The following is a 24,330-nucleotide window of genomic DNA, read 5'->3' on the forward strand; positions in this document are numbered from 1 at the left end:
AAAATACTCCCTGGTGCAAATTGAGGTGTACCATCAAGGTCAAATAAGCACTTGGCTTTGTGGCTTAATAAATTTAAACAAAGTTTAAGAGCTTGGGGTATAGCTCAATTGGTACAGTGTTTACCTAGCATGCACAAAATCCTGAGTGCTCTCCCCAATACCACTTGCAGAATATGATGGTGCATACCTGTAATTAATACAGCACTTGGGAAGTACAGGCATAAGGATAGGAACTTGAAAGTCATCTTCCTCAAGGTCAAGGTCAGCCAGGGATATATAAGACTGTCTTTTGTTTGTTTTTTGAGACAGGATTTCTCTGTATAATAGTCCTGGCTGTTCTGAAACTTACTTTGTAGACCAGACTGGCTTCAACTCCCAAAGATACTCCTGCCTCTGCCTGCCCTCCCCCATACTGAAATTAAAGGCATGCCCAGCACAAGACTATCTTGCTCTTTCAGATGACCCAACCCAAGTTCAATTCCAAGCACTCATGCCAGGAGACTGAGCTGCCTATTATGTCACCTCCAGGGGATGGAACACCTGTAGGCTTCCATGGGCATTCACAAACATCACACACACACACACACACACACACACACACACACACACACACACAATTTAAAATGCATTAAAAATAAATAGTTAGATGTGGTGGTACACCTTTAATCCCAATACTCAGGAGACAGAGGCAGACAGATCTTTATGAGTTCAAGGTCAGCCTGGTCTGTGTAGTGAGTTTCAGGACAGCTGGAGCTACATAGTGAGAACCTGTCTAAATAAATAAATAATATGTTTGTTTGTTTGTTTGTTTTTGTTTTTCATTTTGTAGACCAGGATGGCCTCAAACTCACAGAAACGCGCCTGCCTCTGCCTCCTGAGTGCTGGGATTAAACACATGCGCCACCATGCCCAGCTTAAAATTTTTCATTTCATATTGAGTTCATGATGAAATAATGCTTGTAGTAATTTATGCACCATAAAGTGAAAGTTTCTTTTTAGTGTTTATTGTACTCCTTTTTAAAAAGATTTATTTGGGGGGCTGGAGAGATGGCTCACAATCAAAGGGATTTATTTATATTTATGTGTATGGGTGTTTTGCCTGAAGGCATGCCTGGCTACCATATTTGTACAGTGCCTACAGAGATAAAGCAGGGCACCACATCATCTAGAGCTAGAGTTATAAAGAGACGGTTGTGGAGCTGAGAACCAACCTGGATCCTCTGTAAAAGGACCATCTCTCCAACTTTCTTTTTAGACCTTTTCATGTAGTTTAGGAGAGGGAAAGTAGTATTTCAAGTTACTCATCACAATGTTTATGACTGAGGTCCCTAAAACTAATAAGACATATGTTAAAAGGAAGGAAGGAAAGAAGGAAGAAAGAAAGAAAAAAGAAAAGCAGGGTCAAGTACACATACCTTTAATCCCAAGACTTAGGAGGCAGAGACAGGTAGATTTCTGAGTTGGAAGACAGACTAGTCTAAAAAAAAACAGAAAAGCATAAAAATGTATTTTGTAAAAGTTTTTCTATGAGGGTTGTAAGTTAACTCAGAGGTTACTGGTTGCTCTTGCAAAGGACGCAGGTCTAGTTCTTAGCACCTGCACAAAGCTCACAACCATTGGCAACTCCAGCCCTAGAGGATATGATGTCCTCTTCTGACCTCAGAAGGCACCAGGTCTGCACAGGATACCCTTGCATGCATGCAGGCAAAGCATTCATAAATATAAAATATAATAAATAACTAAAACATTCAAATGTTTTATCTTAGTTACTAGTTTACTGGTACAAAGAGACACCATGAGCAAGGAAGCTTATAGAAGGATGCATTTAACTGAAGGCTTGCTTACAGGGATGAATCCATGATGATCATGGTGGCAATCATGGTGGCAGGCCGGCAGGGTGTCGGAACAGTAGCTGAAAATTCACACCTGATCTGAAAGATGCAGGCACAGAGAGAGATGGACAATAGGCCTTTTGAAACCTCAAAGCCCACATCCAGTGACACACCCCCTCCAGCAAGGCCACACCCCCTCCAACAAGGCCACACCTCCTCATCCTTCCCAAACAGTTCCACTAACTGGGAACCAAACATTCACGCATATGAACCTATGGGGGCCATTCTCATTCAAACCATCACATGATTTAAAATAAATAAGTAAATAAAATTTTATGTTTTGGAGCTTTCAGAAACAAAGACTCCAACGACACCAGGAAATCTTTGTAGTTTTATAAACAGTCATTCAAAAAATATCACTGGAGCTGGGCATAATGGTGCACACCTTTATTCCCAGCACTTGGGAGGCAGAAGCAGGTGGATTGATGTGAGTTCAAGGCCAGCCTCAACAAAGCGAGTCCAGGACAGCCAAGGCTACACAGATAAACCCTGTCCCAAAAAACAAACAAACAAACAAAAAACCAAACCAAACAACAAAAAAATATAACTAGAGGATAAAAAGTGTGTGCTCTAACAGTAATAAAGAGGGGAAACTTAAGACATCTTTTCTTGTTGCCTAAAAGGGGAAAGATTCATTTTTGGCTCTCTGGTTTAGAGACTCAAGTCCCTTGCTGATGCTGATGAACACATTGGTGGCAGGAACATGTGGAGGCGGACGTTCTTCACCTCTCAGAAGATAGGAAGCAGAGAGTAACAGCAGAGCAAGGGCCAGGGCAAGGCACAGCCCACAGGGACACACTTGCAGTGGCCTACTTCTTCCAACCACACCCCACCTTCTACTTTCTACTACCTCCCAGTGATGCCCTCATAGTATGCACCTATAAGGCTACGAACCCATTGACTATATCAAAACCTTCAAGAGCCAGTCACCTCCCCAAAGCTCATCAGTGGGCAGCCAAGCTACCAATATACAAGCCTGTGGGAAGCAAGTCACATTGAAGCCTGTTTCCTATTATAAAATGTGTTGATGTGCGCACACACACACACACACATCTGCCATAGTGCGTGTGTGGCAGTCAGGGGATGCACTCCTTGTACCATCTGAGTTCTAAGACTTGAACTCTGGTTGTCAACCTTGTGTGGCAAGTGTTTTACCTACTGAGCCATCATACTGGCTGCAGACTTTTCTTTCCAGTCTCCTGTGACATTCCTTACCAACCAGATTTTCTGCAGGATGCTTAGCATATGAGGTTGTCAGTGAAGGAGGGAGGGGAGTCAGAGTCCGGAGTTTTACAGCCTTTTTCAAGGAAGGGGGAGGGGAGAGCGGCCTTTGGGCTCCTGCAGTTTTCCAGTTCCCAAGCCCCCATTCCTAGTGCTATACTTCTTTTGCACACACTTGCTCTAGAAGCGGCACGGCCTAAGGATGAAAGAAATATGCTAGACTGAAACTTCCTGCTGCCTGAGTGACTTCTCTGGGTTCCAGTTCTTCCTCTTCCGTATGACAGGGACAGGTTTGGGGAAGCAGCACTGCTGGAGTGTACCCACTGGGGTCAGGCTGAAGGCGTGCATGGTCTGCAGTCTTCTCCTCATGCCTGTCCTCGAGCCTGGGACATTTCTTCTTCTTGCCTCTTGCCGGCTCCCACCCAATCTCCTAGGAAGCCCTCCTGACTGTGTGCTCACTCACTCTCTTGTGCATCCATTCCTAGGGATGGGAGGGCCGCTTGCGGCCAGCCCTGTACCTGAACCAGGAAGCCAGGAGCCAGAAAGCCAGGCACCTGCAAGAGCCCCAAGCCTCACAGCCTAGCTCACAAACAGAACATAGTCCCTCACTACAGCTTCATGGGCAAACATCTGTGAGAGGTAAGGGCAGAACTAGTCCTCCAGGAAACGCAGAGTCCACCTCAGACCCCAGCAGCACCCTGGGTTTCTCTGAGTTTCCCAGTGCCTTTGGGCCCAGGCTGGTCCTCAAGTCTCAGACTTGGTGACCGGGTCCTGCAGTGATGAGCTCCAAGGGCACAGTCCACAGGCTTACAGGGGTGGAGTGAAAGCGGGTGTGGGGAGGGCCCTAGCATTCCCTGCTATGCTGAAGCTACATTGTGCTTTGCTTGTGTCAGAGAGGAGATCAGGTGCCTGATCTAGCATGGCTCCTGACTTGGACCTGGCTGGGAGCAGAGATGGAATGAAGAAAATACAGACCCAAAGAAAAGCTGGGTTGAGTAGAGAAGCCACAGCATCTCAGAAGCAGAGTGTGTTTGTTATATAGAGTTGAACAGGGAGGAAAGGCTCGGCATACAGCTGAACAAGGAGGCAGAGTTTATGGTGTACAGCTGGATTGAGGAGACAGGCTTAGCTAATCTTGGTAGGTGCAGTCTTGGTAAGGAGCAGTCTTCAGGCTGTGAACATCCAGGGCAGGGGTAGTGGGGAGCAGTGGTGGTAGACACAGTGGGACTGCACTGTCAACATTTGTACTCAGTACCCCAGGGAAGGCTTTGCCACTTCCCCCTGGGCCGGAGGCTCTGGAGCCCTTGCTATGCCGTGCCCATATCAATAGCATACATGTATTCAGGACTTCATGTGTTCGTGGCTTCCTCTATTCCCTACAGGTAGGAGACTTACACCTGTTCCTATACAGCCCGGGAGGCCTGGGGCATGCAGGTTCGCAGGAAGTAGGGTAGCCACAGGCATGAGCAGGTAAAAGGGGGCCGGCCGAGACATCCAGAACCAGGTTCTAAAGGCCCCAGCACTCAAGATTTCTCCCTTAAAATCAGAGGTGGATTTTGGATGTGGAACACCCAGGCAGGTCAGGAGTTTTATAAGGTTCTCCTGGCAGTAGCCACAGCACTTTGGCTGGCCATGGCTCCTCTCTCAACTCCAGGAGCTGTGGGGATGGCACACCTGCTAGGCAGCCAGGCTTGCATGGACAGCCTGCGCCAGGACCTCACCGACCTGCAGGGCACCATTGTGGATGTGTTCTCCCGTGCTGGGCCCGTGCGTTTCCCCTCCTGGAAGTTCCCTGACCGTGTAGCCTGTGACCTTGACATGGTGGCACTTCTGGAGCACTATGACCACGTGCCAGGGGACCCTGAGTTCACCCAGTTGTCCCACGCTGTGCTGCTGGAGCTGGTCATTGACAGGTGAGGTCTGGACCAAACCTGCACATCTAGAGATGCTGAAACCTGCCCCTCACACCAGTAGCAACTGCAGGAGCCCCTTCTGGAGGTGCTGACAACTTAGGTAACAACAGTCAACTGTGGCTAGGTATACTGGTCAGGGACCACAGCTCAGGCCCCTCGAGCAACTCCGCTTTTAGCGCTGTGCTGTGTTGTGCTGCCTTATCCTGTTTGCCTTGCAGAGTTGCCCTTATCCCCACTCTGCCTTGTGCTGTTGACCCCACACCACCACAGCCCTGCCTGCTACCACCTCAGGCTCTGTGTGTCAGCAATGCTCCCGCTCCTGCATTGCCATCTCCAGCCCAGGCTCGCCATCTTGTGAGCTGTGCTCCCTCTATGCATCACAAGACCAGAAATGGGAGGTATCTTTCCCACCCCCGGCCCTGCTAGGAAGAGGCCAGTTACCTCTGTCACCCCACCATCTCTACACTGTCACCAAAGTTTCCTTGTGAGAACCACACCCAGGCTTCTGGCACTGAAAAACTGTCCATGCCAATAAAGCTGTAGGGGACCAGTGGGCATCAGAAATGTTGAGGGTGATCTGCTTGGAGACGGAGAAGGCCTGGAGGAGCTCTGGGTGCAAGCAGTATTTGTCCCCTCTACAGGGCTGCTGGCTGTGAGTACAGAGCACTTCCGCTCTAGGAGGGTCATACTGCTGCTCATCTAGGCCTGCCCTGCCAACCCCTTCCTGCTCTGGCAGAGCACCCCCTCACCCACCAAGGCCCCAATCACTCACCCCCTTCCTGTAAAAGCTGTTGCTGACACACCTTCTCCCCCACCCCCACCCCCACCCCCCGTGGCTATGCTCTGCCCACTTCTGAGGAAGTTTTGGCTTCCTTTGTGTGTAAGCAACTCCTGCCAGAAGCCGCTGAATCTAAGCTCAGCCTGGGAACCCTAGAGTGAAGGGCATGGCCTCTAGCCAACAGTGTAGCATGTTGAGGTGCTGAGGACATGTCAATAGTGGGACCATGGCTAAGGGTACATCTATCACAGCATCTCCCACCACAGGGAGCTGTTCCCCAGTGCTGCTGTCCACATGGCCTACAGGGCGGGCCACCCCCACCTCATCCCCTCCTACAGCAAGATAAGTTCACTTCCCTTCCTGGCGTGTGTTACAAACGTACAATTCAGCCTTTAAGTGAGTCTTGGCCATGAAAAGGCATGTTTTCCAACACTCGATTCCCCTAACATTAGTGCTTGACTCTAAACTTGAACTTGGAGGTTAACATAGAGATGTTGCTGGCCTCACCCCAAATCAGTTGTCACTGAGGCTGCTAAACTAAGGAAGTACCCCTGACTGCAACCAGGAAATCATGCCCCTGCCCTGCCCTGCCCTGCCCTGCTTACCCAGTGACTTTGGGGTGCTCTTGTTACTTAGAGGTCTCAGTTTAGTTCTGTCATCTGTAAGAGGAAGGCAGTTCGCTGGAACTTCCCAAGCCTGGCTGCTTTCCTCTGCCCCTTGTCGACTGGAGAGAAACAGAAAGCAAAGCACTGCCATGCAGAAGGCCACAGGAGGGCACCTTTGGGAGATGGGCCCTGGGTTGAGCATGAGGCTGACTGGACTCTCTAGGCTCTTGATGTCCAGGTCAATCCCCCAGAGCTCAAAGCCCCCACCCCCAGTTGTATAAAGACTGTATCAGTGCCAGCCGTGGCCCCAGACCACCCTAGCAACTCTGCCCACAGGCTCTTGCTGTTGCTTCAGAGCTGCGCCAGCTACATGGAAAACCTCAGTTTGGAGCAGATGATGCCTCCTGCCCGGGCTGCAGGACCATGCATGTCTGTGGGGCTCACAGTCCGGCGCTTCTGGAGCAACCTGTCAAGGCTGGGTATGCTCTACCAGCAGGCAGTCCCCCAGGTGGGTCACCGGCCCTCACTTTACTTACCTTCACACGCTGTTACAGGTTACCGTCTTACCACACCACTGCATGCAGCACATCCTTCGCTGGCTCCCCACTGTCCACCTGGAGCATTCGAACTCTAGAGCCTCCCATTCGAGGCCCACGGGCTTGGCAGTTAAGAAGCAGGCCTTGAGGGCCATGTCTGGCTCCCTGGCTTTGCCATTTACACAGTGGGACTTTGGAAAATGCCTTCCCACTTGGAACCTCAGTTTGTTCATCTATACAATGGGTTTTATATGAGCCCCATTTGATAACAGGGTAATCTCACAATCCTCACAGTCACCCACCCAGTGAGAAAAGACACTGTCATTGTGAGGGAGAGGGGTCTAAAACAGAGTGGCTATAGTGGCATGGGAGCAAGCAAGAACCCAGTAACAATTAGCTGTGACTGCCGCCATTACCCTTTCAGTTCCATGCACATTTAACCATGTAAAGCCTAAGGTTGGATCAGGGCGAGCAGAAAAGAGGCCAGGGCTCAGTTGAGTCAGAAAAAGGAGAAGGTTCTCTGTGATTTATGCGAGTGTCACATAACATCTAAAGATCTGAGAATCGGACAAGGCTGCCACCAACATTTCCGGGAACTGGTTACCTCCCTGGCTGTCTCTCTCACCTTCTTCTCTTTCTTTTTCTGACCCCAGAAAAGAGCAAACCAAGGGGAGATGCCCACCAGCAAGCCCACGGCTAAGGGGGAACCAGCCAGGAGCCCTGAATGTATGACTGCCAAGTTCATCAAGCCTCCCTCCCCGGTGCCAGGCTTGCCTCTGATCTGCCCAGGGCTGCAGAGCATCCCCATCAGAGTCTCCCTGCGGAGCCCAGCTGGGGCCTCTGAGAAGACCAAGAGCATCCACTCCCAGACCATTGAGACAGCCTTGGTGCCCTGTGATGCTTGCACCAGTGTCCAGGGCAGCCTGTGGGAGGTGGGCAAGGTGGTTATCAGCCTGTGTCAGAGCCAAAACCTGCCTTCGTCCTTGGGCCAGTTCCAGAAGTTGGTGCAGGACAGCATGGGACTGAAGCCACTGCCAGCTGCCACCATGGGCCACTGGGCAGCAGAGCAAAGCAAAGATCTGACTCGTCTCAATAAGCACATGGGGACCCTCACTCAACTTGTTGGGCCCCTCAGGACCCAGCTGGAAGAGGCTGAGGGGCAGAAGGATGGACTGAGGAAGCAGGTGGGCAAGCTGGAGCAAGCCCTGGTGCAGGAGCAGGAAGAGCGGCAGCGGCAGACAGAGGAGGCAGAGCAGAACCTGGCCAAGTGTGAGCGTGACAGGCAACAGCTGCTCACAGGTCTACTCCCCAGGGCCAGACATTGGCATGACCTTAAAATGACCATCCCTCCTCCCCCTCAGAGCCTAGGCTTTGAGATCCAATAGTTGCATGGAAGAACCCAGGCTGGGGGATGGGCAGGAGTTCCAGGAAAGGAAGGCAGCAGGAAGGGTGTAGCCATCTGGCTGGTAACACTGGGCAGTTGGAGCTCTGTCCCCTTAGGGAGTATCTGGAGGCTTGAATAGCACCCCAGCCTCAGACCTGTCCCCTCAGAAAGGAAGAGGGTGGGCTGTTACGCTGACCTTCACTCCAGGTGGACACTAAAGGCACCTGCAGGGAGCTCACCCCCACCATACCCCCATATCTCTGCCTCAACAGAACAGCCTCTTGCCTTGGGCAAAAGGAAGGTACCGGGGCCCACTGTTGCCGGGGTTAGGGCAAGAAATCACTGTCCTTCCTGAGTCTCACAATTACCTCCACGTAGAATGCTGGGTCTAGAGATGCACAGGTAATGCAGCCGTCAGCCTGTGGCACATGCCAGGGCCCAAGGCTACCTAGGATTGCCCCAGGCCTCCCTTGACAACTCAAGCAGCCCCTGCACACTGGATGGTTGCCTCCACTCTACAGGGTGCATGGGCTTAAAGGCCACAGGTCCAAGTGATCCTCTGAAAGGCCTCTCTCTTGGCTGCCATAGAAACATGTGACCTAAAGACAAAGGTGGCCACTCTGGAGGGAAACCTGAAGCAGCAGCAGAAGTCCATGCAGGCCATGGGTAAGAAGCCCCTTTGTGTGACCCTATCCACATGACCCGCTGATTACGTAGCCAGACATGTACCTCTGTTTCCATTCTAAGCTTCTAGAGCAAAGAGAGTGGGAACCATAGGAAAACGGTTCTGACTCTATACTTTGGTGATGGTCTGAGCTAGAGTCTCAGCGCCAGTGGGCAGAAGGTGCCTTCTGTATTTCAGACCCACCTCATAGGGTCCAGAGCCCCATGTTGTGATCTGGACTTCATATCTGTGACATGACCTCCCCTTAGTCCCAGCCAGAGGTGTTTTAGAGACTGACACCCAGGGCTCTCTTACCTTTCCACTTTTGTACCTGCTCACTCAATCCTGCAGAGGCAAAGGCCCGGCAGCTGGAGGAGGAAGGGGAGCGCAGGGTGGCAGCTGAGAAGCAGGTGCAGCAGCTGGAGGAGCAGGTGCAGCTGCTGGCAGGGCGGCTGGATGGGGCTGGCCAGCAGATCCGCTGGGCCAGCACAGAGCTGGACAAGGAGAAGGCCCGAGTCGACAGCATGGTCCGTCATCAGGAGGTGAGGTCTATGATCCAGGCATTGGACTTCAGGCTCTACAGCCCCCTTATCCTTACTCCCTGCCCCCCATCTTATGAATGGAGAAATTTAGCATGGCAAGGTTAAGGCCCCAGGCCACACAGCTACCAAGAGGCAGAGCCATGTCTTTATATTCAGTGGGTGCCAGGGTATTTGGGTTTCAGTGATATGGGCAGATGTGACACTAGAGACTTCATGAAAAGAATCCTGTTTGAGTGGGAACTGTATGACTGGGAAGAAGTTGGGTCATACAACTGCATTTCAAACAGTGGGTCCTGGTCCTGTCCTGACTGAATGCACATTCTGCCTGCTTCCTTCCTTCCGTAGTTTAACATCTGTGTTGTTGGACTCTGCACCCAAACACAGCACAGAAGATGGTAGACACCGCACTGTAGCTAGCCTCCTCCCTCCCAGGTGGCTAGTTTGGCCCCAGCATCCTTACGTCTGGCCTGCCTACCCATTCCCGTTTAGTCCTTGCAGGCCAAACAGAGGACCTTGCTACAGCAACTGGACTGTCTGGACCAGGAGCGGGAAGAGCTCCGGGGAAATCTGGATGAAGCTGAGGCCCGGCAGGCTGAGATGGAGGAACAGCTGCAGAGCCTTCAGAGCGATAAGGAACAGGGACAGTGCCAACTAAAGGCCCAGCAGGTGCAGTGGGGTACTGTGAGAGAGGGCAGTCCTCTCATCTGAGGAGCCTCTAACCCATGGAGTGGCCCTGGGCCTGTCCGCAGAGGCCTGGAGCCAGGTCTGAGTTTTTCTTTGCCCTCAGGAACTGCTGCAGAGCCTGCAGCAGGAGAAACAGGACCTGGAGCAGGTGACTACAGACCTGCAGCTGACCATCTCAGAGCTGCACCGGGAGCTAGAGGAGCTGAAGGGACGGGAGCGACTGCTGGTGACTTTCCCAGACCTGCACCAGCCAGCGGAGGCCCATATCCAAAGTAGGGCTCTCTGGGTACTGCTGAGGGTGGGTGGGGCCTAGTTGGGCATGGAGCTTGGCTGGACTGGCCAGGGTTTGCTACTGTTCTCATCCTCAGCAAGAGGAGATGGGAGAGAGGGGGTGAGCTGTGTGGCTCTAGAGCCGTCATGAACTGCCAAGTGTTTCATGTTGTTCACCTCTCTGTAGAGCTGACACGGGCATCCAGAGGCCACGTGGCTGCCCTTTCACCCTTAGAATCCAGGCGTAGGTCTGTCTGTCTTCCTTCAGCGCGTGTTCTTCACATCACATGCCAGTCCTTGTCCAAGTTCCCCAGACTTCCTTTCCTGGTGTCATACACCATGGGCCATTTTCAAGGACACAGCCCCAAAAGTCCAGTATCCTGGACCCCATGGACAGAAGCACTGGGCACCCACGCTGGCGCAGGATCGTGTCAAGGGCCTTCTGTTCTCCAGCCAGCGTTTCTAGTCCTCTAAGGTCCTGGGATGGGCACATTCCTCCCCAGAGCTGTCAGGAGCTCCTCTGTAGCTCAGATGGTCCAAGTGAGCGGTCACTCCTGAGTACCAGCCCCCTCTCCTGCCCACAACTGCCTTGTGAGATAGAGCAGGCTCGTGAGATAGAGCAGGACCCTCTTCTTTGAACATTTACTTTGTGTGTTTGCACCTGCTACAGCACGAGTGTGGTCAGAAGACAAATGTGGAAGTTGGTTCTCTCATTTTGCCATGTGGGTCCAGAGGTCCAGGGATAAAACTCAGGTGGCCAGGCATGGTGGCAAACATCCTTCTTTACCTGCTGAGCCATCTCACCAGCCCCACAAATTTTGTAAAATTTATTTTTTGTGTATGGATGTTTTGGCTACATGTACATCTATGCTCTATGGTGCCTGAAAGCCTGAAGATGGGGCAGATTCTCTGGAACTGGAGTTACAGACAGCTGTGAGCTGCCATGCGGGTGCTGAGAATTGAACCCTGATCCTCTGGAAGAGCAGCTACTGCTCTTAATCACTGAGCCATTGCTGCAGCCCAACGACCTCTTTATAAACTAGGAAACCGAGATCTAGCACGGGCAGCAACTTGCTCAGGTTTATAAAGCTGGGTGCTTTCATTCATGAACCACACAGTGTAAAGAAGAACATGCATCGTGATTTTCTGTGAGTCAAATCCCAGTGTGCCTCTGGACAACATATGGTACCTTTGTCAGGCCAAATACAAGTGGCCTTGAATACACTCCATTCTTATTCTTTTTTTAATATTTATTTTATGTATATGAGTATACTGTCCTCATGCATACCAGAAGAGGGCATCGGATCCTCTTACAGATAGATAGCTGTGAGCCAACATGTGGTTGCTTGGAATTAAACTCGGGACCTCTGGAAGAGCAACCGGTGCTCTTAACTGCTGAGCCATCTCTACACACACACACACACACACACACACACACACACACACACACACACACCTTTGTTGTTTTTTCAAGACAGGGTTTCTCTGTGTAGCCTTGGCTGTCCTGGACTTGCTTTGTAGATCAGGCTGGCCTTGAACTCACAAGTCTGCCTGCCTTTGCCTCCCTGAGTGCTGGGATTACAGGAGTGTGCCACTGCACCTAGCTTCCAGTCTTTTTAAAAAATATTTATTTATATAATTTATGTATATGAGTGCTCTGTATGTATGTATGTATGTATGTCTGCACACCAGAGGAGGGCATCAGATCCCATGATGGATGGTTGTGAGCCACCATGGTTGCTGGGGATTGAACTTAGGACCTTTGGAAGAGCAGCCAGTGCTAACTACTCAGTCATCTCTCCAGTCCAAAGATCCATTGTTTTACTCAATATCCAAATCTGCAAGATCTAGGATTCACCTGGCTCTCAGATTCTAAAATGTAATGTCACCTTCACAGTAGGTTACAAGAAGGTTACAAAAGCCTCAGAAGGAAGACGTGATGGGGTGCCTGGGATGCTACCCGTCCCCATCCTCCGAGGTCCTGTCCAATTGGGCGCAAGAGGCAGACCCAGTGAGGTGGGACCCCAAATATGTCTCTGCAGACTCTGGCAATGTCACCCAAGACATGGAGAGGCAAGTGCAAGCCAATGATATCCGTATCCAGGTCCTACAGGAGGAGAACCGGCGGCTCCAGTCTATGCTGACCAAAATCCGAGAGGTGGCTCAACAGGGAGGCCTCAAGGTGAAACTCTTTGAAGGGGCTTGGGTATTTTATTTGGAAGTGGTTCCTACCAGGCAGGATTTGAGATTGTGCCATGAAAGCGTGCCTCATGGCATGTGACTTTAGGCCACACTTGAAAAACTTCTTCCATACATCAGAAGAGATGAGACTACGAAAGATCAAGCCTTCCAGCAAGCCCACTACAGCCTCTCATTCTTTTATGTCAAGAGTCAGTGTATATTGCCGGCCCAAGGGTTTGCAGCTGAGGGTGGCCCTCGGATGGCTTCCCAGGCCCTGTCTCTTAGTGAAGAGGACCTGTGGGTTTGGCTTGGGATTCTGCCTCCCTGTCTATCTTATGACACTCTCTGTAGTGTAGGGAGGGACTCCTGGGCCTGTTTGAGCTTGACCTTTTTTTGCAGATGGTCCCACAGGGCCAGCTCTGGTCCCCTCCCTACAAAGGCACCCAGGGGGCAACACCCCCAGCCCAGGCTCAGAGTGCATCCTCAGGGTGAGTAAGGCTTTCCTTGAGGCTGGGCAGATGAGTATATATGGTCGTAAGTGCTACGGTCCCCTTGATCATAGGGGATTTTGTGTTCCTGTCCTCCCTCAGGCCCACAGGCAGACGGCATTCTCCTGGCAACAGGACAAGCAGTACAGGCAAGACACATCCGGGCGGGCCCCGAGCATCCCCCTCTCGGCAGCCCTTCAGCTGGCCCAGCAAGTCCCCTTTGGAAGATGGAACCCATTCAGCCACCTGCACCCAGAACCCCATGCGGGCCTTGGCCAGGCTGAGGAGGAAACTCTCACCCAACAGAGGTCAGGCTGGTTTTTCATACCAGCCTGAGGAGCGTCCCATGTAGCCCGCAGCAGCGGTAGGGCTGAAGGGCAGGTGGCTAGCAACCCCTCACAGAATAAAAGCCCCAGCCATCTGCCCCCACCGATCTTGGCTTCAGCGTGGCTGAGCTAGGGGAAAAGACCTTTCCTCTTTGTTGGGTAAGGACCTCTGTTATCCCACCATGTAGGTTGCTGGCCAATAGAGGCTTGGCACTGAGTGGGAGCTTCCTGTTTCCTTCCTGACAGATGCTGTGGGAGAGCACACTGAGGGCAGCACCTGCGCCAAGGGTCCCATAGAAAGGGCTGAGGGGTAGTCCTGGATTCCCTGGCCAGCACTCAGGCTAGGGCTTGGGGTGCTAAGGTGCGCCTGAAATAAGGAGCCAGAGGCCAGGAGCTTACTTCTGCTTCAGCAAGGTGGGCAGAGAAGAGCACTGCCTTTGCCTTCCACTCTGGCTCTGCATCTGTTTCTTTAGAACTACTCACAGGTCCCCCCTAAGTCGTAGAGGTCAGAGTCCCTACAAAACCACTGGGGGAAAGTCCAGGCTTCTGGACACTTTGGCCAGCTGTGGTTTAATTAAGAATCAGACGTTGGGGTTCACCCAGTTCAAGATGACACGAGCAAGGATTCTACCAGCCACACGATGCACACAGTGGCCATTTTTCTAAGCAAGCCACTAGCCTGCTCCAGATTCTTACTGAGGACTCCTCAGCTCACACTCGCCTCGCCTCTGGATGGCATTATTTATTGTGTGGTGAGGATGTCACCAGGTAGAGTGAAGAATCAATGGAAGCCCATACACAGTGAGCTAACACTGCGAGGCCTCCCAAAGCTGCCTTTTTTTTTTTTTTAATTTTAGAGTGGGGCTTTAAGATAGGGTTTCTCTATGTAGCCCTGGCTGTCCTGAAACTCACTCTGTAGACCAGGCTGGCCTAGAACTCAGAGAGCCACCTGTCTTTACTTTCCAAGTGTTGGGATTAAAGGTGTGCACCACCACCACGTGGCCCAATTCTGCTTCTCAACAGGGATTCTGGAAGAAGCTTGATGTTCTGAGCCACTCCAGCAGGGAAGAGCCAGCTTTGGGCACAGCTCCCTAAGAGGCCATATCCAAATCCAGGAGTGAGGCTCTGGACTGCTGAGCATCCCAGGCCTCCTCTGACTCAACATTCTTTCATTAGCTCTCACTCCTGCCAGTCAGTAGGCCAGGCCCTTCCCAGCTAGCTGACACATACCCTAGGGAGGTTGAAACAGGAGGGTTCAGGGTTTGAGGCTAGCCTCTGCTATATAGGGAGGACCTGACTCAAACATACAGACGGACAGATAGAGAACAGTAGGAAACAAGCAAAAAGTCCAGAAGTCCAGCTGTTTGACCAGGCCCTCTGCTCAGGGTACTGAGAGGTGAAAATCAAGGCATCCCTCAGGATGTCGCCTTTAGAAGTCCCTGGGGAAGAGCCCTCTTACCAGCTTACTGCCTCGGCTGTGGCAGAGCTTGACCCTTAGGCTGAGGCTGTGGGGTGGGGTCCCCACTGCCACACTGCTCTTGCAGGACCTCTTAATCACACTGCCCACCTTCAAGAAGGCAGCAGAGCTAGGCTGGCCTCAAACTCACAGAGATCCCCCTGCCTCTGCCTCCAAGTTTCTGAGATTACTGGCATATGCCACCACATACCCATCTCTTGCTTAACATCTTAAAACATCCGCACAGATTCATGTCTTATGTTAAAATATATTCCATGTTTATTTTTCTATTAAAACTTCCCTACCCAAATTTTTTTTTCTTTTTAAATGATGCCCTTGGCAGATGCACCACAAATATTCTGTGGCTTCAAGTATCCTGGTCAGTAGCATCTAGCCCAACCAAGGAATCCAGCACTAGATGGTTTCTAAGGCCTCAGATCCCAGCCAGACTGGAAGAGTCCAGCTGGACAGGAGCAGGTAATGGAGGAGGCTCGTTTTAACATCAAACCTTTGATCTGATCAAGCTATGGCCCGAAAGATGGGGCCAGGCCCGTGGCTCCCATGGCCACACATCTTTTCCTTCAATCTATCCCCCAATAAATAGCATAAAACCCAACCACTGAAGCTCCGGAGTGCTGTGGACAGATGTAGTAGCCATGCTTTCTTTGCCAGACTGCCGCAAGCTGTCTATGACACAGATTTCCAGGGTTGCAGAGAACGGCGCTAATGGTTTCCCCTTGCCTGGTAGATCCTGGCTCCGCATCTTCAGCCTGGGGCTGTGAGCTCCTCCTACCCATCATGGGTATGATGGAACCTTCACTTTGCCCACTGGGCTAGCTGGTCTGTCCATCCCACTGTCCTGTAGTGGAGGCTGGGAAGGGTCCATCCCAGAGTGCAGAATCCCCACTGGGGTAGTTAGTCATCTGAGTAGTGGTTCCCTGCAGGGAACAAGGAAGAGCAGGGAGAGAGGTATCAGGTGGGGCTTAGGGGATTAGCCCAGGGCCCCACCTGACCCCTGATGCTCACCCAGGACATTGAACTTGCACAGTGGGCAGGTCTGTTGTAGCATCAGCCAGGGGTCCACACAGTCTCGGTGGAACTCATGCTTACACGGCAAGACCCGGAGCCACTACAGGGCAGAGGAGGGACACAGGCTCTAGGTGGGGGCTAGACCTGTGCCCTTCACCTGGACTGTGCACTGGGCCTTCCCCAGGTGTGCTCTTGGTGGCCATAGTAAGGACTGGAAGAAGGCCATAGCTGGAGACTAGTCTTTTGGGAGCAGGATCAGGGATGCTACAGGTCAGCTGGCTACAGGTGGCTCATCTTGCCCCAAGCACTAACCTGCTTGTTACAGAAGTTATCTAGACAAACAGCACAAGTCTCAGTGCCAGGCTCTGGAAGGCTGTGTGCTGCCCTGCTCAGCCGGCAGCGCCGGGTCTTGAGGGATGCTAGTCTCTGAACCACACGGCGTTTGAATAAGTCCCCCTGTGGGAAAAGGATGGCCACAGTGTTGCAGGCCCAAGGGCTGTGGGCATGAAGGCTTCCACAGTCTGGTTCCCACCTGGCCTCCGGGCTCCTGCTGGCTCTGTCTTGATGCCTGCCGCTGGGCCTGAACCACAAGGCCTGTGCACAAGAGCATGGCCACAAGCAAGATGGCGTTCCATAGCTGCTGCAGGGGCTTCTGGGGAGGGAGGCAGATGTCAGGGGCACTGAGGCTGTTCCGCATGTTTCCCCAGGAACACTGGTGGCAAGGCAGGTGATGTGCACCGACGGCCTGTCTCTACAGACTCCCCAGGGTCTGCCCCAGCTGCATGGAGAGCCACCCTGTCCTGGTCTGTTCTCAGTCCCTACGTACCCCCACTCACCATCACCTCACCTGAAGGTCACACCTGAAGCTACAGAAGCAGCTGGTAAAGGCGCTTCTGTCCAATGATCATTTCTCTTCAGCCACTGGCACACAGCACCCCCTGCCCCCAGGGACTTCACCGGCAATCTGGCATCACGGTGCCCCCTCCCTCCTTCACTGCCTCCTCCCTTGTCCCTTGCCTTGCCATGTCCACGTCCTGCCACATTTCCCTGCTGACACCCACCCCACCATGGGCTCCCGAGCTTCTGCCCTGGGTCGTCCTCAAGGCCCTTTCACTGGTTGAGAATCAAGTCTGACAGGGTCATATCGTAGCCTCAGTCTCGCACACAGGTGCACCATTTCACGCAGAGCTGAGACACACTGTGACTAATAAACACATTCACTTAAAAGCTCCCGGCTTTCCCAGTAGCTCTTTGTTACAGCATAGAGGTGCGATGCCCTAACAGTCTTATAAAAGCCTGGTAAAGTACTTTCCTAGCATGGGGTTCCACTCCCACCACAGCAAGGGAGAGGATCAGACAAGCCACCACCCTAGACCAGGCTGGGGGTTGTGAAGGGCAGCAAAAGTAGCCCTTGCTGGGAGTGAAAGCACTGTGGGTCATTTCTTAGAGGTGTCTATAACTGCCTCTGCCCCCACTAGTCACAAAGTGGTGGCACCTGTTCCAGGAAACCCTAGGCCCTAGCTTGGGCTCACGTGCTTTTGCTATGAGGAAGGGTTTGTGGCTACTGTCAGCTTGTGGTGCGCCCCTACAGAATGACAGTAACTACCTGCTCCCTGGGCAGAGCCCAGGCTGGAGCTGCGGTGCAGTGTCCTGTGCCACAACCATGACAGGTAGGCCAGTCAGCATGGCTGGTTGGCGGCCATCAAGGCTGCTCTAATGCCTGTGCTCTGGAACAGGTAGGCTGGAAGCCCCGGTAGGGCAGCCAGCCCGCTGTTCAGCACAGCTTCCTGATTCTCAGCTCAGGGTGGTAGGTGGGCCTGGGGTCCACTGTTCATCAGGACAACATCAGAGATGCCTGGCCAGTTATCATTTGGACATCTCGCCTGCCATGGCTATAGGACACTTGCACAGGCCACTCCCATCTTGGCTGGCAGTACCTCTGCAGCTGTTCAGCTTTGTCCCCTGTCCCTGACAGCCTGTCCTAAACACTATACATTCTCACCCCCAGGCCACCAGGGCACTTTCCCAGCCTGCTCCTCTCCCAGATGTAACCTTTCCCCTGCCCTTCACCAGATGCTTCCCTTGCCCAGCAGTCTGTGTGGTCCATCCCAGGGGGGGAAAGTGAGTGTGAATGAGGATCAGAAAACTCTTGGCCTATGGTTGTTCAGCTAAGGTTTAGGAGCCAATGACTTAACCTACCCGACTTCAAACCAGCCCATGTCACAAACTACTGGAAACTGCACTAGGCGAACAGAATATGTCTGCCTCGCCTCAACTTATACAGACTGGGGTTCAAGAAATGTTATGGGGCTGGGCGTGGTGGCACATGCCTTTAATCCCAGCACTTGGGAGGCAGAAGCACGTGAATCTCTGTGAGTTTGAGGCCAGCCTGGCCTACAAGGCAAGTCCAGGACAGCCATGGCTACACAGAGAACTCCTGTCTCGAAAAAACAAAAACAAATAAAAGAACTGTTATGGTCTGGACACCTTTAACCCCTGGAAGCCAAGCACTGGGAGACATAGACACAAAACACAGCCACAACTGCAAGGACAGAAAGTCAGTGTCTCCACCGTACAGGGTTGGAGCTCCTAACAGCACTGGGGAAGCCTGGCAAAGCTCAGCTATGACTGAGCAGATAAAGTGGGACTATAAGCAGAGGGAGCATTCCAACATTCCAAAGGAGGAAGGCAGGATGAGCATCCCAACAGCCAAGGACTCATGTGGACAGAGACAAGGGGAACGAACACCAAGGGCCAATCACTGGCGAGGCCCAGAGGCAGGAAGTCAGGGTGCGTACAGGAGCTGGTGAATAGTCAGGTAGTCGGAACTCAGGGACAAGACTAGAAATACAATCAGGGTGACGCGCTACAGTAGAACACTTGCTTAGCATGTACACGGTCCTGGGTGCTATGCCCAGTGGGGGGAAATGGGACAGTGAGAGCTGTGAGGGCTGCTGAGCTGAGGAGAACAAGAAGACACCAGAGTCACCACTGCCCAGCAGTCACCACTGCCCACGACCCTAGGCCAAGCTCAGCTGGTACATGTCACTAAGTAGTCAGCTCCAAGCTACCCAGGGCATGATTGGCCCCACCGGAGCCTCCAGTCCTAGGAGCCACGGGCGCCTACCTGCTCTTGGGCCTGACCACTTCCCAGGCACACCAAGTCCTGCCAGCCTCCGTAGCTGTCCTTGGAGAGGCCACAGGTGGTCCACAATGTCAGCTTCCACTCGATGTTGGCTGAAAGGGACTCTCCACTGGTAATCTCAGCAGTAGCCTGGGTCCTCCTGGGAGGAGGAATCATGGCGGGGGGTTGGGGTGGGGGGTAGGCAGACAGAAGAGCCCTTGGGAAGAGAGGCCCAGATTCATCTACCTGGCTCTGAAGTAGACACCCCAGGATAGCGTTTCTGTTGGCCTTTCCTGGCTGCTATGTTTTCCCCAGCCAGGCTGAGGAACAGCCTGTCAACCAGGCATCCAGATTCTTCATGCTGGCCTAGTCCCCTCCGCCCTTTCCCAGGTCTTGCTTCCTCCTCCCCACAAACTCCCCCATTTTCAACCCCCCCCCCCACACACACACAGTAGTTTAAGGGCCAACAGGTAAGAGCCTTCTCCGGAGACACCTTCCTCCCCTAGAGCCCACTGGAGAGCCAGAGACCCATAGCACTCCGGCATCACAGCACCCACAACAAACCCCAACTCACTGCAGAAGCGCCTCCAGCAACTTGGTGACATTGGAAGAATAGTGGAGAACAATCACTGGCCTCAGCAGAAGCTGCGATACGTCCAGCTGCAGGAGACAGGGAGGTCGTCAGCGGGCCTGGGTCCCTGTCCCCTCACCCTGCTCACCCTCACAGCCCACTCCAGCTTACCTCTCGGACCACACTATGGTTTAAGATGAGGAGAAGCAAGGCAGAGGCTCCCAGGAAGAGGGCTCGGCGCATCTGCAAGGGGAGACAGAAGGTCAGAGGCTACCGCACACCTGCCTTACCTGTGGCCCCAGCTCTCAGGAGCATGACCTCTGGATAGACTAGCTATAAGCTCCCTAAAGTCAAACCAAAGCTAAAAGATGGTTTTAGAGGCTGAAGAAATATGCCAGCCAAAGGTAACACCAGATGGTTGTCAACTAAGGCAGTATTTTATTATGAAACATGGATTACAACATTTTAGAGATGTCAACTTTACTAATTTTGGGGGGTTTTTTGTTGTTTGTTTTTTTCCTGAGACAGGGTTTCTCTGTGTAGCCTTGGCTGTCCTGGACTCCCATTGTAGACCAGGCTGGCCTCGAACTCACGGGGATCCTCCACCTGTCTCTGCCTCCAGAGTGCTGAGTGCTGGGATTAAAGGCGTGCGCCACCACCGCCCGGCAACTTTACTAATTTTGTATACCATAGTTACATTGATTTTAAGAAATTTTTTCACTTTAAGAAATTTGCACATTTTGTCGTGTGTGTGAGAAACTTCCACTCCTCCCATTCTGTAAGGATCCCAAAAACCTTGTCATTTGCCCTAGTCCTTGCAAAGCAGTCCTCTCCAGCCTGGCTGACTCCTGTCGCATATTCTGAAACCAGGTCCACTTTCCCCAGTAAACTTTCCACCCTCCCACTTCCCCATCATACTACTCTGATGCTCCATATTAGGGTCGGTGGCCCACTCAGGCACAGGGCTTCTCTGGAAAGCTCTTCATAGGCCACCTGGTAGCCCAGCTCTAACAGATGTTCCAAAAAGCCTTTCCTCTCCTCTCTCCCTTTCCCTCCAAACACCCTTTGCACCTGCTGGACCAGGGCCTTGGGATATGCCTTCCGGCTGCTGCCTTGATTCTCCTGCTGGAACTGGGCGGCCTGCTCTTTGCCCACATATGCCACTGCAATCCAGCCATCCTCGGGTATCTCTTGCTCAGCATCCACGACGTCCATCTGTGTAACGAGCAGCCATGAGAAGAGGGAGGCAAAGGGAATGGAAGCGGCAGCCAGGGTCTGCCACATAGGATACAAGGTCAGGGTATAGAAACGAATTTGGAAGGGGCACGTGGAGCTCAGGTTTGCGGAAAGCCTGAATGCTGGGGAGCTGCATTCTGGGCTGTCGGGGGCTTGATTCGGGATGAAGACGGATTCTGTGGAGCCGGACCTATGCGAGGATCACCGGCAAGTTTAGGCAGGGCTGCTCTCACCAGCAGCAGGCGGCCGCCCACGAACGGCTCGGGGCCGGCGTCGGGACCAATCCTGACGCCCTCCAAAACCAGGGCGTCCTGCCGCGGCAGCTTCACGTCCACCCGCACTGCACGGGCCCCGCCTCGCCCCTCCCCGGCCGCCGGCTCGCTGCCATCCGCCGCGGCTCCCGGCCCCGCCAGGCCCAGCCACAGAGGCAGCAGGGGCAGCAGCAGCAGCAGTGGCGACGGCGGCGATGGAGGGGGTGGCGGCGACGACGGCGACCTCAGCGCGGGGCGATCGGCAGAGCCCATGATCCGACCGGAAAGCTGGCGTGGACGTCGGCTCGGGTCCCGGGCGCGGGGAGAACCGAGAAAGGGAGGCCGTGCCGGACGGGGCGGGGCGCGGCACCGGGAGGGGCGGGGCCTCATCCGGAGGGGGCGGGGCGCCGGGAGGGTGAGCTGGGTGCTTGGCAGCTCCAAGCGCCCCCTAGTGGTCCCTGAGAACACTAGTGCAAGCCACTAAGGGGAGCTGAGATGAGGTGGATTCCGGACCCCGGGAGGCCCTAGAAAGCTCGCCAGGTTGTCAGTGGAGACAGATGCCCGGTGGTCGCAGGACTGGAGAAATGTAGGAACGAGAGAGGTGTAGGGGCCTGGGCTGATTAACCTACGGTGTGACCAAGATTATGTCATATCCTCCTCCTAGTCCGCGTTTCTTTATAGGATCTAACAGCGCGTGGCAGACAGAGGATCAGAAAGGAAAAGCAGATGGGAGCTGGAGGCCATGCATGGTCTTAAAGGTGCAGGGAGAAGGGCCAGGCGCACGAGGCTGGGCAAAACACGCAGAGCCATAGTGGGACACAAAGCTGGACTTTCCTCGTCTGTAAAATGGGCCCGATCTAAATTTACACTGCCTCACGCCCAACTCGATCTCCAGTGCTTACAGGAATGTGAAGATTCCACTTTTGTCCTAAAATTTGTCCTTTACCCCGAAGTTTGTGGTTCCTGGAAGCTGGCACAATCTGAGACCTGAGCCTTTTACAAATTGTACCCTGATAAAAGGGCAAAGATCAGATGAGTGCAACACTCCCCCCACCTCCACCCCGTTTTCTAATAAAATATTAAAGCCTACAGAAAACAGAAACCTGTTAGGCACCAGTATTCAATGACCAAAATATTTCTAAAGAAGACAGAGATGTAGAGAAAAAGTTGATGGGCCCTGCAAACAGGGAATGGACATATAACCGGCCAGCACTTATATACACTTATATACACTTGGTCTGTCAGAGGAGGTGTTGGGTGTGCAGAGACGGGAAGAGATAGTATGGTTGACTCTGATAAATTGCTACAAAGTCAGGTAACCACTGGGAAAAGAAATAAAATTGGACCCCTACTGCCCGTTGTATAGAGGAATCCAATTCATGTGAATTAAACACCAAAACATGAAAAGTAAAACTTTAACATTTTTAATGAAGAAACAAGATTTTGATCATGGGAGGTTTGGTTTTTTTTGTTTGTTTTGTTTGTTTTGGTTTGGTTTAATGTGACAGAGAAAACTATATGAGGATGGTATGCTGTAATCCCAGCACTTGGCAGGGGGATCATGAGGCCAGCCTAGGTTACACAGTGAGACCCTGTTTCAGGAAAAAATAAAATAAAATAAAATGGGGAGGGCAGCAGTGGGAGAGACAACTCGCTGCTCTTTCAGAGGATCTGGCTTTGACTCCCAACATTCACAAGGACTGCGGGTTCTCGACTGCCTATGTGACTCCAGTCCCAGGGGATCTGTCACCCTTGCTGGGATTCAGACCCAGGACACCTGCTGAGGTGCCTGTTTAACCTGGCCTCCAGGTTCTCCCAGCATCCCTCAGTCCCTACCTGTTACAGGGCCCGGCTAGCATGCCCTGCCCTCCACTCTGAACTTTCCAGCCTAGGGGCTGGGATTCTCCTCCCTATATAATCCAGATACTTTGGTCTCTCCCTGTCTCCGCCCACCCCACTCCCTCCGCCCACCCCACTCCCTCCGCCCACCCCACTCCCTCCGCCCACCCCACTCCCTCCCTCTTTCCCCCCTCCCCCCTCTTCGCACATATGCATGCCAACAACACTGATAGGCATAAAATGAAAAAATTTAAAGTTCTTAAATATAAAATCCAGTTGGTAGAGGGGATAACAATTGAGCTGTAATCTGAATAAATTAATAAAATAAAAAATTAATTAATTAAAATTTAAAAATCTGGTTGGTAAGCTGGCTTAACCTGGGTAAAGCCTGATGATCCGATGGCCTGGGACTCACATGACAGAAGGAGAGAACCGACTCCACACATATGTTGGCACTCCCACACCCATGTTTTCACACATATTTCCACACCTGTGCCACAGCACAGGTGATCCCCTTACACACAAAGCAAATATAAACGTGTGCTGGATAGTTTTAAGTCAACTTGACACAAACTGGAGTATTTTGGGACTGGGACACAAGCTGGGAACCACAGTTAAGAAAATGCTTCCCGGCCGGGTGTAGTGATGCACACCTTTAATCCCAGCACTCCAGACTCAGAGGCAGGTGGATCACTGTGAGTTCAAGGCCAGCCTGGTCTACGTAGCGAGTCTAGGACAGCCAAGGCTACACACAGACAAACCCTGTCTTGAAAAACCAAAAAAAAAAAAAAGAAGAGAGAGAGAGAGAGAGAGAGAGAGGAAGAAAGAAAGAAAGAAAGAAAGAAAATACCTCCAAGCCAGGGGGTAATGGTCACAGAGACAGCCCGTGCCATCAATCCCAGCATTTGGGAGACAAAGGCGTGCAGATCTCTGAGTTCAAGGCCAGCCTGGTCTCCAGAGCAAGTTCTAGGACAGCCAGGGCTAGGAAGAGAAACTATTTCACCCCGACCCAAATGCTGTAGGCAAGCCTGTAGGACATTTTCCTAATTAGTGGTTGGTGGGGGAGAGCGAAACCCATTGTGAATGGGTGCCATTCCTGAGCTTGTAATCCTAGGTACTATAAGAAAGCAGGGGGGCTGGAGAGATGGCTCAGCGGTTAAGAGCCTTGGATGTTTCTCCAGAGGACCCGGGTTCAATTCCCAGCACCCACATGGCAGCTCACAACTCTCTGGACCCCAAGTTCCAGTGAGTCGGCTCTCTCACACAGACGTAAATGTGGGCCAAATACCAAATGTACTTAAAAATAGGAAAGAAAGAAGGCTAGGCAAGCCCTGGGGAGC

General features: G+C 52.4%; 2 protein-coding genes across 4 annotated transcripts in view; one reads left to right on the plus strand and one right to left on the minus strand.

Annotated features, from left to right (window-relative positions):
- CCDC157 (coiled-coil domain containing 157) overlaps positions 1-15,556 on the plus strand; it is a 17,672-nt gene extending 2,116 nt beyond the window's left edge. The window contains exons 1-10 of one of the 2 annotated variants that reach the window (XM_084798778.1): positions 4,743-5,026; positions 6,746-6,917; positions 7,599-8,244; positions 8,918-8,995; positions 9,345-9,535; positions 10,025-10,201; positions 10,323-10,491; positions 12,532-12,671; positions 13,070-13,158; positions 13,261-15,556. In XM_084798778.1, the coding sequence (XP_084654904.1) occupies positions 4,746-5,026; positions 6,746-6,917; positions 7,599-8,244; positions 8,918-8,995; positions 9,345-9,535; positions 10,025-10,201; positions 10,323-10,491; positions 12,532-12,671; positions 13,070-13,158; positions 13,261-13,510 (2,193 nt within the window). In that variant the 5' untranslated portion in view covers positions 4,743-4,745 and the 3' untranslated portion in view covers positions 13,511-15,556. Of the gene's footprint in view, positions 1-4,742; positions 5,027-6,745; positions 6,918-7,598; positions 8,245-8,917; positions 8,996-9,344; positions 9,536-10,024; positions 10,202-10,322; positions 10,492-12,531; positions 12,672-13,069; positions 13,159-13,232 lie in introns of those variants that run through there. The other variant, XM_084798779.1, reaches the window with a different exon arrangement.
- On the minus strand, positions 15,197-21,511 carry RNF215 (ring finger protein 215). Of its 2 annotated transcripts, XM_084798783.1 has the most exons (9): positions 21,134-21,511; positions 20,736-20,879; positions 19,836-19,907; positions 19,668-19,753; positions 19,097-19,253; positions 16,502-16,621; positions 16,282-16,425; positions 15,967-16,069; positions 15,197-15,878 (listed from the first exon to the last, which is right to left on the minus strand). In XM_084798783.1, the coding sequence occupies exons 1-9, from the start codon at positions 21,422-21,424 to the stop codon at positions 15,856-15,858; spliced, it is 1,140 nt and encodes a 379-aa protein (XP_084654909.1). In that variant the 5' UTR covers positions 21,425-21,511; the 3' UTR covers positions 15,197-15,855. The 2 variants fall into 2 exon arrangements, with proteins under 2 accessions (XP_084654909.1, XP_084654910.1); XM_084798784.1 differs by lacking the exon at positions 16,502-16,621.
- Positions 21,512-24,330: the final 2,819 nt, after the last annotated feature.

Source organism: Acomys minous (assembly GCF_964271855.1).
Source record: "Acomys minous genome assembly, chromosome: 10".
NCBI lineage: Eukaryota > Metazoa > Chordata > Mammalia > Rodentia > Muridae > Acomys > Acomys minous.